At 39.1% G+C, this 14,878-nt stretch overlaps 1 protein-coding gene across 20 annotated transcripts in view; it reads right to left on the bottom strand.

Annotated features, from left to right (window-relative positions):
• MYO5A (myosin VA) overlaps nt 1–14,878 on the bottom strand; it is a 203,691-nt gene that overhangs the window by 26,692 nt on the left and 162,121 nt on the right. For 4 of the 20 annotated variants that reach the window (XM_043494658.1, XM_043494660.1, XM_043494659.1 and 1 more), the window contains 7 exons: nt 14,512–14,568; nt 13,536–13,763; nt 11,782–11,790; nt 9,873–9,973; nt 9,168–9,248; nt 6,943–7,141; nt 4,999–5,073 (listed from right to left, as the gene is read on the bottom strand). In XM_043494658.1, the coding sequence (XP_043350593.1) occupies nt 4,999–5,073; nt 6,943–7,141; nt 9,168–9,248; nt 9,873–9,973; nt 11,782–11,790; nt 13,536–13,763; nt 14,512–14,568 (750 nt within the window). The remainder of the gene's footprint in view (nt 1–4,998; nt 5,074–6,942; nt 7,142–9,167; nt 9,249–9,872; nt 9,974–11,781; nt 11,791–13,535; nt 13,764–14,511; nt 14,569–14,878) is intronic. The other 16 variants (XM_043494662.1, XM_043494663.1, XM_043494664.1 and 13 more) reach the window with 7 other exon arrangements.

Genomic DNA, 14,878 nt, shown 5'->3' with positions numbered 1-14,878 from the left:
GTCCAAGTCCATGACTAGCTCATAAGCACAATCACTATACAAATAATAAATAGTAATAATAATACACTCACTGTGCTATCTCTTATTTAAGGAATGACTATACGGAGAGTTAGTACGCAGCAAGCTGGGGCATAAATCTACAGGATACTAGCTGCCATATCCTAAGTTGCTGTATGGACCCTGCTACTGAGCACTAAAAGTTCACAGTACGCTTTGACTTCCTGCTGTTTGAAGCTATGGAACTTTTAGTGCTAGCAGAGTTCCCATGGTGATTTAGTGATCATCAGGCTAGTGCACTGTAGATTTACACTGCACTTGCTGTGCACTAACTTGCTGTCTAGACAAGCCCTTAGACAGCAAGTGCTTCGGAAAAAGGACATGCCATCTTGTAATTTTGTAATGCACATTGTTTCAGAGTAGCAGCCGTGTTAGTCTGTATTCGCAAAAAGAAAAGGAGTACCGGTGGCACCTTAGAGACTAACAAATTTATTAGAGCATAAGCTTTCGTGAGCTACAGCTCACTTCATTGGATGCATGTGGTGGAAAAAACAGAGGAGAGATTTATATACACACACACACAGAGAACATGAAACAATGGGTTTATCATACACACTGTAAGGAGAGTGATCACTTAAGATAAGCCATCACCAGCAGCAGGGGGGGGGAAGGAGGAAAACCTTTCATGGTGACAAGCAAGGTAGGCTAATTCCAGCAGTTAACAAGAATATCAGAGGAACAGTGGGGGGTGGGGTGGGAGGGAGAAATACCATGGGGAAATAGTTTTACTTTGTGTAATGACTCATCCATTCCCAGTCTCTATTCAAGCCTAAGTTAATTGTATCCAGTTTGCAAATTAATTCCAATTCAGCAGTCTCTCGTTGGAGTCTGTTTTTGAAGCTTTTTTGTTGAAGGATAGCCACTCTTAGGTCTGTGATCGAGTGACCAGAGAGATTGAAGTGTTCTCCAACTGGTTTTTGAATGTTATAATTCTTGACGTCTGATTTGTGTCCATTCATTCTTTTACGTAGAGACTGTCCAGTTTGGCCAATGTACATGGCAGAGGGGCATTGCTGGCACATGATGGCATATATCACATTGGTAGATGCGCAGGTGAACGAGCCTCTGATAGTGTGGCTGATGTGATTAGGCCCTATGATGGTATCCCCTGAATAGATATGTGGACAGAGTTGGCAACGGGCTTTGTTGCAAGGATAGGTTCCTGGGTTAGTGGTTCTGTTGTGTGGTGTGTGGTTGCTGGTGAGTATTTGCTTCAGATTGGGGGGCTGTCTGTAAGCAAGGACTGGTCTGTCTCCCAAGATCTGTGAGAGTGATGGGTCGTCCTTCAGGATAGGTTGTAGATCCTTGATGATGCGTTGGAGAGGTTTTAGTTGGGGGCTGAAGGTGATGGCTAGTGGCGTTCTGTTGTTTTCTTTGTTGGGCCTGTCCTGTAGTAGGTGACTTCTGGGTACTCTTCTGGCTCTGTCAATCTGTTTCTTCACTTCAGCAGGTGGGTATTGTAGTTGTAGGAATGCATGATAGAGATCTTGTAGGTGTTTGTCTCTGTCTGAGGGGTTGGAGCAAATGCGGTTATATCGTAGCGCTTGGCTGTAGACAATGGATCGAGTGGTATGATCTGGATTTGTTCTTGTGCTTTTTCAGGGAGTTTCTTGAGCAAATGCTGTAGTTTCTTTTGGTAACTCTCAGTGGGATCAGAGGGTAATGGCTTGTAGAAAGTAGAACAAATCCGCACAGACACACCCCTGGAGCCCCGACCTGGGGTATTCTATCTGCTACCCAAGATTATAAACCTGGAAATCCTGGACGCCCCATCATCTCAGGCATTGGCACCCTGACAGCAGGATTGTCTGGCTATGTAGACTCCCTCCTCAGGCCCTTCGTTACCAGCACTCCCAGCTATCTTCGAGACACCACTGACTTCCTGAGGAAACTACAGTCCATTGGTGATCTTCCTAAAAACACCATCCTAGCCACTATGGATGTAGAAGCCCTCTACACCAACATTCCACACAAAGATGGACTACAAACCGTCAGGAACAGTATCCCCGATACTGTCACGGCTAACCTGGTGGCTGAACTTTGTGACTTTGTCCTGACCCATAACTATTTCACATTTGGGGACAATGTATACCTTCAAATCAGCGGCACTGCGATGGGTACCCGCATGACCCCACAGTATGCCAACATTTTTATGGCTGACTTAGAACAACGCTTCCTCAGCTCTCGTCCCCTAAAGCCCCTACTCTACTTGCGCTACATTGATGACATCTTCATCATCTGGACCCATGGAAAAGAAGCTCTTGAGGAATTCCACCATTATTTCAACAATTTCCATCCCACCATCAACCTCAGCCTGGACCAGTCCACACAAGAGATCCACTTCCTGGACACTACGGTGCTAATAAGCGATGGTCACATAAACACCACCCTATATCGGAAACCTACTGACCGCTATTCCTACCTACATGCCTCTAGCTTTCATCCAGATCATACCACTCGATCCATTGTCTACAGCCAAGCGCAACGATATAACCGCATTTGCTCCAACCCCTCAGACAGAGACAAACACCTACAAGATCTCTATCATGCATTCCTACAACTACAATACCCACCTGCTGAAGTGAAGAAACAGATTGACAGAGCCAGAAGAGTACCCAGAAGTCACCTACTACAGGACAGGCCCAACAAAGAAAACAACAGAACGCCACTAGCCATCACCTTCAGCCCCCAACTAAAACCTCTCCAACGCATCATCAAGAATCTACAACCTATCCTGAAGGATGACCCATCACTCTCACAGATCTTGGGAGACAAACCAGTCCTTGCTTACACACAGCCCCCCAATCTGAAGCAAATACTCACCAGCAACCACACACCACACAACAGAACCACTAACCCAGGAACCTATCCTTGCAACAAAGCCCGTTGCCAACTCTGTCCACATATCTATTCAGGGGATACCATCATAGGGCCTAATCACATCAGCCACACTATCAGAGGCTCGTTCACCTGCGCATCTACCAATGTGATATATGCCATCATGTGCCAGCAATGCTCCTCTGCCATGTACATTGGCCAAACTGGACAGTCTCTACGTAAAAGAATGAATGGACACAAATCAGACGTCAAGAATTATAACATTCAAAAACCAGTTGGAGAACACTTCAATCTCTCTGGTCACTCGATCACAGACCTAAGAGTGGCTATCCTTCAACAAAAAAGCTTCAAAAACAGACTCCAACGAGAGACTGCTGAATTGGAATTAATTTGCAAACTGGATACAATTAACTTAGGCTTGAATAGAGACTGGGAATGGATGAGTCATTACACAAAGTAAAACTATTTCCCCATGGTATTTCTCCCTCCCACCCCACCCCCCACTGTTCCTCTGATATTCTTGTTAACTGCTGGAATTAGCCTACCTTGCTTGTCACCATGAAAGGTTTTCCTCCTTTCCCCCCCCTGCTGCTGGTGATGGCTTATCTTAAGTGATCACTCTCCTTACAGTGTGTATGATAAACCCATTGTTTCATGTTCTCTGCGTGTGTGTATATAAATCTCTCCTCTGTTTTTTCCACCACATACATCCGATGAAATGAGCTGTAGCTCACGAAAGCTTATGCTCTAATAAATTTGTTAGTCTCTAAGGTGCCACAAGTACTCCTTTTCTTTTTGTAATGCACATTGCGGCGCTGATTAAAAAAATCAATACAAATTTTAAAATAATTTGTGGAAAGCCTTTGAAGATTACATTAACACAGAAAAACTCAAACGCCATTTCAGATTAAGGGTTTGAAAGCATTTGAAAAAAAAACGACACTCAATAAATCTTGGTTCTTTTTTATTCTGATGGGAATATGAGGCAGAGGTAGCAGGTACATTCTGAACCAGAAGCACCCATCAGAGATGCTATAATTCTCTAAATATTGTGGAAAATATTAACAGGTCTTTCACAATTGGTGGGAAGCAGGTATAAAACTAGCCTTGATATTTGCGCCCCAAAGAGTTTACCATCTAAAATGTGATGAAACTGCAGGAGTCAGGTTAAAGGTCTGTTAGCCAATAGGACAGAGCGGCATTTCATATTCAAAGCAGTGGATAAAATAGTTAACAAAAAATTCCCATTGACTCCCTTATCTCCAGATATCGTATTTCTTTTATTAAAATTAAAGAAAGATGTGTGTCTAAATCCACTAGACTGCTTTCAAAAGCTCAACCAAGGGATTTGATTTCTGCACCACAACAAACAACAAAAAAAGACACTTTTATAGTTAGTCTATATAAAATAAGTAGTTGTGAGCCTCTCACTCATTTGGAAACCCATAAATGAATTTCTATTTTCCTGTTTTTACCTTTGTTTTTGCTCTTTGTAAAAATCTTAATTAAAAAACATAAACAGAGTAAGTATTCAATAGAGTATTTTGATTCCACCACCTTTATCACAAGTTGATTCCACAGTTTCATAGAAGGATCCAAATGCTACAATCATTCACTAACATGAATAACTGTGAGTAGTCCTATTAACAAACACTGGCTTCAATAGGACTATTCATTTTAGTAGGCATTATATATAGCAGTGAGTCTCTGCAGGACCAACTTGCAATTTTCCTGAATCAGATTTTAATATTTCACCTTTAAAATTTTTAGCAAAGAGAAAATTTGGAAACTAAGTATTTTAGCATCACAAGCTTTATGTTCAGGATGCCAATTTTGATCCTAAAATGTAATTTTGTATTCAAAATTAGGCTGCTTTGATCACGCTACAAGACTCAGATTAGTAACAAACTGTGTCAAAAAGAGACATTAAGATTACACAAATGACACTAAAAAGACTGACAACAAAAGCTGTGGGGGGAAAATTGACATTGTGAAGCTCTCTGTAGAGGATTTCCTTGGAAAGAGGAAAAGGCAGCCAGCTTGCTCTTCAGTTAGTGCTCCACAAGTAGCAAACAAAACAACAGAGAAACATGATCTACATACAATCATCCGTTTGTAAAGTGAAATCCGACAGGACTGATACTTCATGGGGTCATCTGCATATAACTCCTCATAAAACTGAAAAAATAGGTACAGATTTTTTTTTCTCCTCCCTTTGAGACCCTAATATTTCAGCAAACACTGTATAAACCAAATCAGGTTAAAACAAGATTAAGAAGCTAATTTTTTTTTTTTTGGCTAGGCTAGGTTTTATGTCCTGCTGCTGTTCCCTCCATCTGCCCATAGACAATGTTTAATTTAGATGATTTGACATTAGTGCTAGTTATTAGAGAGTCAATTCTTATGAATGTCACTAATAATATAACAGTGAGAGTAGCAGCCGTGTTAGTCTGTATTCGCAAAAAGAAAAGGAGTACCCGTGGCACCTCTAAGGTGCCACGGGTACTCCTTTTCTTATAACAGTGAGAGTAAGAGTAGATGAGAACCTATGTCAGAAGGTTATAAACCTCACTAACACTACTGACTATGATAGTAGTGAACATTGAGATCCTTAGTTCACATCAAGGAATGCTGCTAATTCTTTCCCACTTTACCCAACAGGTAGTAGAAAAGAAGAAGAATGCAGTCAACCTGGCATTCTGTAACAGCAGAAGCAGATTCCTAAAGAATGAGTCTAAATGTGGCAAGTAATATTCCCTTCTTTGGATGTGAAAAGGAAATTCCTCTGGGATGGAATTATGTGACTATGTGTTGGCTTGAGAGGCTAGAATCCATTGAGTAGCAATCTCTAAAAGGTAGCTAGATACCAAAATACAGACTAAGGATCTGAAAGGAGGAGCTATACAGACAGAAAAGCTTTTTTATCATTTAATTTTTCCAGTGGGGTAAGGTTATTTCTGGGATAAATTAGTAAAAAGCCTTCAATCATAAACTTACTTCCAAGACCACTATCTTCAGCCCATCACCTTCTGTCAAAATCTCAGACACTACAAATATAACCCTATATTAAGAATGGCTTTGATATACTGAAATGGGAAAGAACATCTCTCACTTTGTTTAGAATAGGGGGCCACCGGTGTCAGAGCACAGGTAGGAAAACTTCCTTTCTTCTTAAAAGCAACACAACTCAGTTTGCTACGTAAAGTACATTACAGGAGGAAGATTTTTGGGTAATGAGTGACAATGTGCCAGCAATATGTCAGTATGGGGCTCCCAGAGAAAATTCCCCTATTAATCTGCTATGAACCCTGTATGCCAGGAAGTATGTGCTTGAAGAGAAGAGGGTGACAGGCCAGGGAATCTGTTCTTTTTTCATTCATACAAAAATGCTGTCAAATAACCAAGGAGGGAGTTAAAACCATTTGGCCGAGAGACTTCCTGAAAATGTTTGTTCCTCCAACATAAACTGAACAAACAGAGAATATAGTGCCTTGTTTGACCTATGTAATTTGAGATAGTGGAAATGAGGAAGATAGAGACTTTCTAAGGCACTTAGGAGTTTATCTTCCCCCAGAGTTTTTCTAAAAACACCTGACACTTTGTGTAATTTTGTGCATTCCAGGGCAAATACTTTGCAGAAGTTTACATATAAACTCCAGGGATAACAGTTTCCTATTAGAGATGATTTACAGTATTTAGAAAGGGGGCGGGGGCATCAGATGTCAGATAATTAGCCCAATCCTCCTTTCAATTTGGTGGTGGAACTGTAACAGGGGATTTAAAAAGTTACCTCCAGCACAGTGCTGGTAATGAAAATCATACCAGAGAAATTTCCTCTTTCATATGATGGGGCTGAAATGTTATACCCCCAACAGCATGAATTTTGTCATTTCATCTATTATAGTATTACCCTACCTGCAAAAATCTACTGCAAACATGCAATTAACCTTGGTAGTTTCCCACTTGAAAACTGGTGGGAGTATATGTGTCTCTGTATCTCTCTCTCTACATCTCCTAGCATTTACATTGCAGTAGTATCTCCCTTACCAAGTTTTCATTAGTCAGACGGGTGATCTCATGCTGTAGACTGGCCTCAATCCGAGCTTCTGGGGGCAGCTGCAAGTTCTGTGCTAAAAGCTGCTGCTGGCGGTTATTCTCCTCCTTCAGACTCTGAATCTCACCCCGGAGAGCTTCCAGCTCATTGTCGTGACTCTTTTTCTGGGACTGAAGCTGAGATTCTAGGAGCCTACAAAAACCCAGCAAGATTTGAGCGAGACACTTAGCATTAACATTCCAAACTCTCACCAGGAGTCTAAAGCTTTAGTTGCTGTGCAGATATTTAGCTGCTGACTTGCAAGGAAAAATGAAAAATGCAGAGTACTCTTTAAACCCTTAAATATGCCTTCTGATTAAATTATCAAACAATGGGAGACAGCACAGTAATGCTGATACTGCTTTGCATTTTCTCTGTGTTTGAGCAAGTACTATTTACTAGTAGTACTGAAAACATGCCATAACATGTAACATATCCATAAATCTCTTTTGTCTGGTGATGTTTCTACGGGGGCCAAGAACATTTTCCAAATTTAAATAGATAAAATAAGATTTTAAAGATGCTTGGTTTAAAATAGGGCCCATATGGTATTAACAGAGAAATCTTTTTCCAGGTTAACTCTGTTCAGTAAGAAACCAAAACATTCAACTGCAAATAAACACAAATCAGCCTGATTCAATATTTAAGCATGCATTAAACAATTTAATAGAGGACTATTACGTGTGCTAGAAATGTGAGCTAGGGAATGGTGCACACGATTAGGACCCAATAATTTAGGTTTTAATCCTGGCTCTACCTCTGACTCACTTTTTGATCTTGGGCAAATCACTTATGTCTCAAATTCTCCAAATGTGAAATGGGGAGAGTACCTAGTTGCTTACTTCAAATGAGTGCTGTGTGAATGAATTCATATTTGTAGGGCAGTATAAGGCTAAATCTACCCTACACACCACTAGCGGCTGCTGAAAGGCAGGTGCAATGTAGATGTACTCTTTGAGTGCTATGACTCACTCTCTGGGGTATGTACACACAGGAAATCACATTAATAGTGACATTGGCACTATCAGAAACACTTTCAGGGTTTAAATATGAATAAGGCAGACAAGTTAGCTGGTAGCTACATTGAACAAGCATGTGAAGGCAAACAGTCATTTACCTTACAAAAAGCTCTCTGCCTCTTGCTCTAACGCTTGTTGACTATATAGCGTTAGGACAAGAAACAAAAGATGCAAAATGACCACTCTCCATCCCTCTCTGCATTACATTCGCTATTCTAAGTTAATGCTTAGCAGACTTACAAAAGAAGATTAGGTTTAGGATTTGTTAGCATAAGGAAAGGAAAGACATTACAGTAGTTAATAGCATTCATTACTAAGTATCTGTTTTGATAGCTACTGTTCTGTAAATGTATACAGATTAAAAACAATGCAAAACTAATGGGTTATCACAAATGGAAGACTATGGACATATTACAAAAATTCTGAAAGATGAACACATACTATGAATGAGTGACCATATTCGCTTACAAGATGCTATGTGCACTTGGCCAATTAGATGCCCAACTAGCAGTTTGCCCACACTTTTTCAGGTGTTGCAGGGACTGTACACATACTTTTGCACATTACCCAATCATCTGAAAAATTCTTTCTATCTTTGAAAGATACATTTTGAATGGGCACTTCTTTTAGCATTGCCCTCTCCAAGATGATTGTGTACCATTACTTATCCTCAGACAAAATAAGAAAAACAACAAGAAAAACTTTAAAAGAAAAAAAGTACACAGAAGCTATTTAAATAATAGGTTTAAAAATCAATTAAATCACTGTACTTCTTCAAACTGAAAAACAATATGGCAAAACATTTCTAGACACAACATGAAGGTAAACAAGTAACATATAGTTACAAAGTCTCTTTCATTTCAGTTGTAGAACTGTTGGTGTTTTATATTGTCCATTTCTGTTCAGTGTACACATTTTGTATTGGATCATATTTTCATTGTTACAGCCATCTTAAGTTTTTAATGGCATGCCTTGGTAGATAGAAAGTTTCACAGACCAGGCTTTGGGTATTTCTTCTACTCTTTGTAGAAAATGATTATGATCAATTATTTCTGAACTATTAGTGCATAAGAAACATTGCAGCTAAAGCAATTCCATAGCAGGAGGCACAGTTAGTAAGAAGAGAGAATGCAAAATGAAGAAAACCCCATTCTGGTAACCTGTTGGTTTGTTTTAACCCTTCATAAACCAGCCATAGTTCTCCATCCTCATTCAGCATATGATAGTCCTGAAGAGATTGTCTTCCAAGCAAAATGTTTAAAAAATGCAAAACACAAAAGGGATACATGATGATGACGATAATGAGAGGACACATTAACAAGGTAAGTAAATGTTAAATTACAGTTATGAAAGGAAGATACGAGACACAACATTTTAATCTATACAGCTCTAAAGCTGCTTAGTAAAACATTGACAAACTTGATTGCACAGTTTCATTAACTGAGCAATTCTGTTCTGAATGCTAAAGAACAGTGTCGCTTACTGCATTTCATACTATTACAAAACATGCGTAATTATAAATTGCTATGACAAGTGCTAGTGAAATGTTACCAGAGACAAGAGGAATGGCACACACACAAAAAGAAGGGTAATCATACAAAGGTAATTTTAGCACCAGTGTCAGTTACAGGCATGGACAATGGAAACCCCAGGAAGCTTGATTTTGCATTTATATCTTAGTATTTAGAATATGAATTTGAATTTTGAAAATAGCAATCTTACCCAGCAAAATAATGAAACCCTAAATACATATACATTTAGGGAATTTAGTCTCATCTTGATGCAACTCGAAGTATGGTACAGCATAAGTGAGACAAAAGTGGGTTCAAAGTTATTATGATAAGCAAAATAAATACAAAACATACCTGTTTGTTTCCTTTAGCCCAATATATGCCTGTGCTATTTCTCCTTTGTCTTTCATCTTCTGTACATCCTCCAAGAGAATTGTAGCATCTGTCATAGTATTCTGTGGAGAAAAAACAGTTCCAGGGTAAGGTTTAACACTTCCAAATTAATAAAGGGCTAGATTTTGCAACCTTTACTCAAGTTGAATAGCACCTTACTCCTTGTGTAACCCCCACTGAAATGAACAGTTCTGCTTGGGAAAGAAAGAGTAACAGAATCTTTCAATCAAGTACATTGCCTCTACCTGCCATACAGACAAAGTATCTTTTAAAATGTACCCCTCACAACACATTGAAATATCTCTATCTCTAACTCTATCTACGAAGTGTGTGTGTATGCCTATACCTCCCTTTCCTCATCTGCCCACCATCTAAAAGGAACAACATAAACCTCATGAAACAGTGAATTCACATTTTATTTTGAATTCTCGTGAACTGTCATCTTTTAATTTTTTTAATATACGCAACAAATTTTTCAAAAGATGTATTCAATTCACAAATACATTTTATTGCTGTTTATGATTCATAAATGGTAACATTAACCCTGTCATATTTGGAACCTTGCAAATAATTTCCATTTCCACCTTTACACAGTTTTAAAGGTTATTTTGGAAAGTTGGCAGTAATGTACACTGGCAAATTCTGCAAGTAAAAGATAATCATCACCTGATTTGTTCAACACAGAGTTCAATGTGCATAGTTCAATTTTTGCTGCTGCATTTTCCCTTTTTCTTCACTTCAGCTTAGTAAGATTTTTATCTGATTTCTCCAACCTCATATGCCAAGTTGTTTTTAATTTTACGTCATTTTACGTGGATGATAATGTAGTGAAGCTGCATGGTTTTAATGGATATCAGAACCTAAAGCCTGACATTTCTGTTTCACTCTCACAATAATTAAATTTCTGAGCAAGACTACTACTAAGTATTTCAGACTTAGCCTGCACAGGAAGATTTGCGCCTTATAGCATGAGAAGTGACAAAGCACATGAGCTCCTTGTCAGCCGACAGTAACCTTTTCCAACTGCAAAACCATACATGTAAGAAATTATTTTAACAACTATGATGTTATTCTACATTTTTGAAGTAAAACTCATAATTCTGACAACCCAATTAAGCTTCAACACACTGTACATGCATATTCTGATCTTTGTGTTGATGAAATAAATATTATTTACTCTCAGATCTCCAGGGTTGCCATGAATGGTATAGTTATAGTAATATATGAATGAAAGGCCTTCATTACAAACAAAATGTATGGAATATAACTATGTTCTTCTCAGCTCTGTGTGTTGTACCTCTCACCCAAAACTTCTAATCCAATAACTTTCGGCCTTTCCTGTCAAACATTTTTAGATTGTAGTGCTCTGGATTAAGTCATGCGTATGTTACCTTTGACACGTTACAACACTAAAAATACTAAAAAGCAATGTAATTTTTCACATCACAGACTCTTATGTGCAATTTACAGTTACCTAATTGTAATGTTACCATCTCTAAAGAGGGATCTGATTCCCAGTTTCCCCTGGAACTGTGCTGCTCTTGCTCCCCAAACACCTCTGATAAAATACATTTATTCAACTGACTGAATAAATTTCAGGGTTTTTAAATTTAATCTTTAAATTACCATAACCTGCCAGTATCATCTTAGCTCTAAATTGTTATTATGCTTGTTTTAAAGAACTTGCACATTAATTTTTTTCTTATTCCCTTAGGGAATGAGAAAAGATCTCTGCAAAGTGTGAGGACTAAACTTCAAATACATCAAAGTTATTTGTGAATTAGTGAAGTGATAGCTCAAACATGTTTCATATTTGATGATGTTCTTAGCCTGTAAGAAATCTGGCTTACAGCAGTGAAAAAATATTTACCTTATCCTCCTGGCAAACAAATCGGCAAGCAAGAAGGAAGAGAAACAAGTAATCAGCAAATTCTGTTCCTGCCATAGCTGTCCAAACTAACAATCAAAAATTATCTGCAAACTTATCATTGTCCATCCCATTGGTCACCTTTTTATTTCCCTTGTACTCATACAAGTGTGAAGACAACACCTGCATCTTCTTGTTAGGAACAATTTATTCTAGAATTTATTTACAATATTTAAAATATTCCACTAACAGGTTTTGTTCCCTTTATAACTAATTATGTTAAAAGTTAAGACATGCACAGCCACCTGTATCACAGACTTTCAGTATATTTAAAAACATCTCTTTACAGTAGCAGGGGGAAAAGGTAACACCCATACTCAGTTCCTGGTGGGTTTACCAAACTCTGGATGGCTTAGTTCTCCAATCCAATTATCATATCTACCTGTTTGGTGTTATCTGAAAAATCCTAATGTTTTTAGGTTAAAGAGATATTACTTTGAAGTTGAGTCTTGCTTTTGAAACTGTGAAAGATCCTAAATATCTCATCATTAGAACTACAGTTTTATTCTCCTTGAAGGTATGTACTTTGATGGTACCTACTGCTCTTGTTAAGATAACATGGTAACTTAACCATTCAGCTGGAATATGCACAACATTGTAAATTATCCTTTTGACCCTTTCTTGCAACTTGGAAACAAAGAAGGGTGATCATTTATTCCCAGACTTAGATCTGGAGGAAACATTTCCTGCTACCTCCTACTGAACTATGAGCTGGGGGAATATAGGATTTCTGGGAACTATGGTAAGTTTGCCAACTGACCTAAATATTCATAAAGGGCTAGTGCCACTAGAGCTGAATCGCAGTTGACAGTGATTTTTGCCTTGCTAGCAGAGTAACTAATTTAAATAATGGGAGGTGCTCTGAGTTTTTTGCAACAGAAATACAGCACAAATCCAATCAATACTCTTCAATTATTTTTGCTGCCAACTTCTAAATACATCCAGGGTTTAACACTTTGTCTGAATAAAGTTAACAATTTAGCATGCATTTAGCAGTCAAGGGAAAGAAATATTGTTGGCAGTTAAACCAAACTCTATTGGTATGTCTACACGATCCGCCAGATCGTCAGGCAGCAATCGATCCAGCAGGGATCAATTTATTGTGTCTAGTCTAGAAGCAATAAATCAGTCCCCGAGTGCTGTCCCGTCGATTCCTGTACTCCACTGTGGCGAGAGGTGCAGGCAGAGTCGACAGGGAAGCAGCAGCAGTTGACTCACCACGGTGAAGACACCACGGTAAGTAGATCTAAGTATGTCGACTTCAGCTACGTTATTCACATAGCTGAAGTTGCATAACTTAGATTGACTGCCCTCCCAAGCCCCCCGTAGAGACCAGGGTTAAGTTACATTCTTCGTCACTTTCTCATGTAAACAATCATCTTCTGAAGATCTTGGCTAAATGTCAATAAATCAGCCCTGGTCTGACTAACTAGAGATATGTTAAGGAAAAAAATTGGCTTGTAGGCCAGAAATCGGTTTAGTTAATGGAATCTCCCACTTTGGCCTATTCTAATTTTGTGTTCTTATAACAACCCCTGCTCACCCCTAGAAAAGCTTTAAAAGACCATGTGTAGATTGGGGAGAGAAACTGATCCGGCTCACATAAGAAAATCATCACAACACTCCCAGGTAAAAAGTAGTAGCTTAATGTTGCAATTTAACTTTATTTCCCAGGACATCTGCAGGCTGTTACTTACCTTGGGCTGAATAGCCTCCTTCTGACTCACCAGCTGAGACCTCAGGATGAGGACTTCTTCCTTGCGTACCTCCAGTTCCTCACTTACTGAGGTCAGCTGATCCAGGAGGACTCTGTAGGCAGGGGCACCAGGAGCAGTCACCTCTGGAGAGCTCTTCTCCAAAAGGGCCTTCCGCAGCTCATTCAGCTCATTCTTCAGCTTCTTGTTCTCAGATTCAAGTTCTTGACGCTGCAAAGAAAAAGGACATCCCCATCACTTAGCAGAACCCCTTCTACTCCTCCACAACAGTTACATAGAATTACGAACCACAGGACAGAAGTGTTAAAACTATGGGGAAATCTCTCCCGTTTTCCTCATCTCTTAGCCATAGGGAACAGTGCCTAGAAGGATTTCACTAACTGGTCTACCCTTTGTCTGAAGAACAAAAAAATACCCACGCGCTGGCCCCTATAAAGGCTCAACTGAAAAATGTCCATTAATCTCTTCCTCCTCTACTCTTCCCTTGACACACAATTTTTAAAGAATTTCTATTAGACCCAAGCCAGCTTGTGCCTAGCAGGGGTATTAAGATTCTGCATTGTGCAGAAGATGCTAGCAGCATGTGACTCTCTCAAACAAACTATGGTACTGGGACATGATCACCTGTTGGGTATGATCCATAGTATGCAACAATATCAGCAAAGCCATAGGCTAGGTTCATTGGTGTATTTATTATACAAAGCAGTTTAACCAGCTGCAGGGAAGTCCTGTGTGTAAGGAGCAATTCCAGTAGCGTAGTCCCCTGCCATGCCTTCCTACAGCTCACAGTGAACAATTATGCAATAAAATGTCTATTGAGGGGGTTCTTCCTGATTCTTTCTCCAATTGACTTACATCCTGAAGCAGGAAAGATAGTACTTACTATCCTAGCTAGTGTAACTGGTGATAACATTCTTACTAATCCTTTAAATACCAGAAGCCTCCTATCCAGAATTACCTTGAGTGACTCATATTCTAGCTCTGCGCCTCTCACAGGGGGCCCTTCCACCTCCTCCTAGGAAAGAACACAGACAAAAGTAAAAATAAATTCCATCCTTCATCTGTTACTAACAGGAGTCAAGGCAGAAAAACAAAAATGTGCATTTTGCAGTCATGATGGGAGTTAAAGCTATCCTTCCTGGGAAACTGAATACAGTGTATTTAGCCCTATACCTCTGAGTATTTTGTGTGGTATGTTTACATTGCCTTGTTTCATTTACTTATTGTGCTTATCAAAGATAAATAGAATCAGGGGCAAATTGGTAAAGTTATTTGAATAGGGACAGAAGATCTACTCTAAATACTAAATGCAAAGAGGCTCAAGA

Source organism: Dermochelys coriacea, chromosome 10 (genome assembly GCF_009764565.3).
Source record: "Dermochelys coriacea isolate rDerCor1 chromosome 10, rDerCor1.pri.v4, whole genome shotgun sequence".
Lineage (NCBI taxonomy): Eukaryota > Metazoa > Chordata > Testudines > Dermochelyidae > Dermochelys > Dermochelys coriacea.
This window is presented reverse-complemented; position numbering and strand designations above follow the sequence as displayed.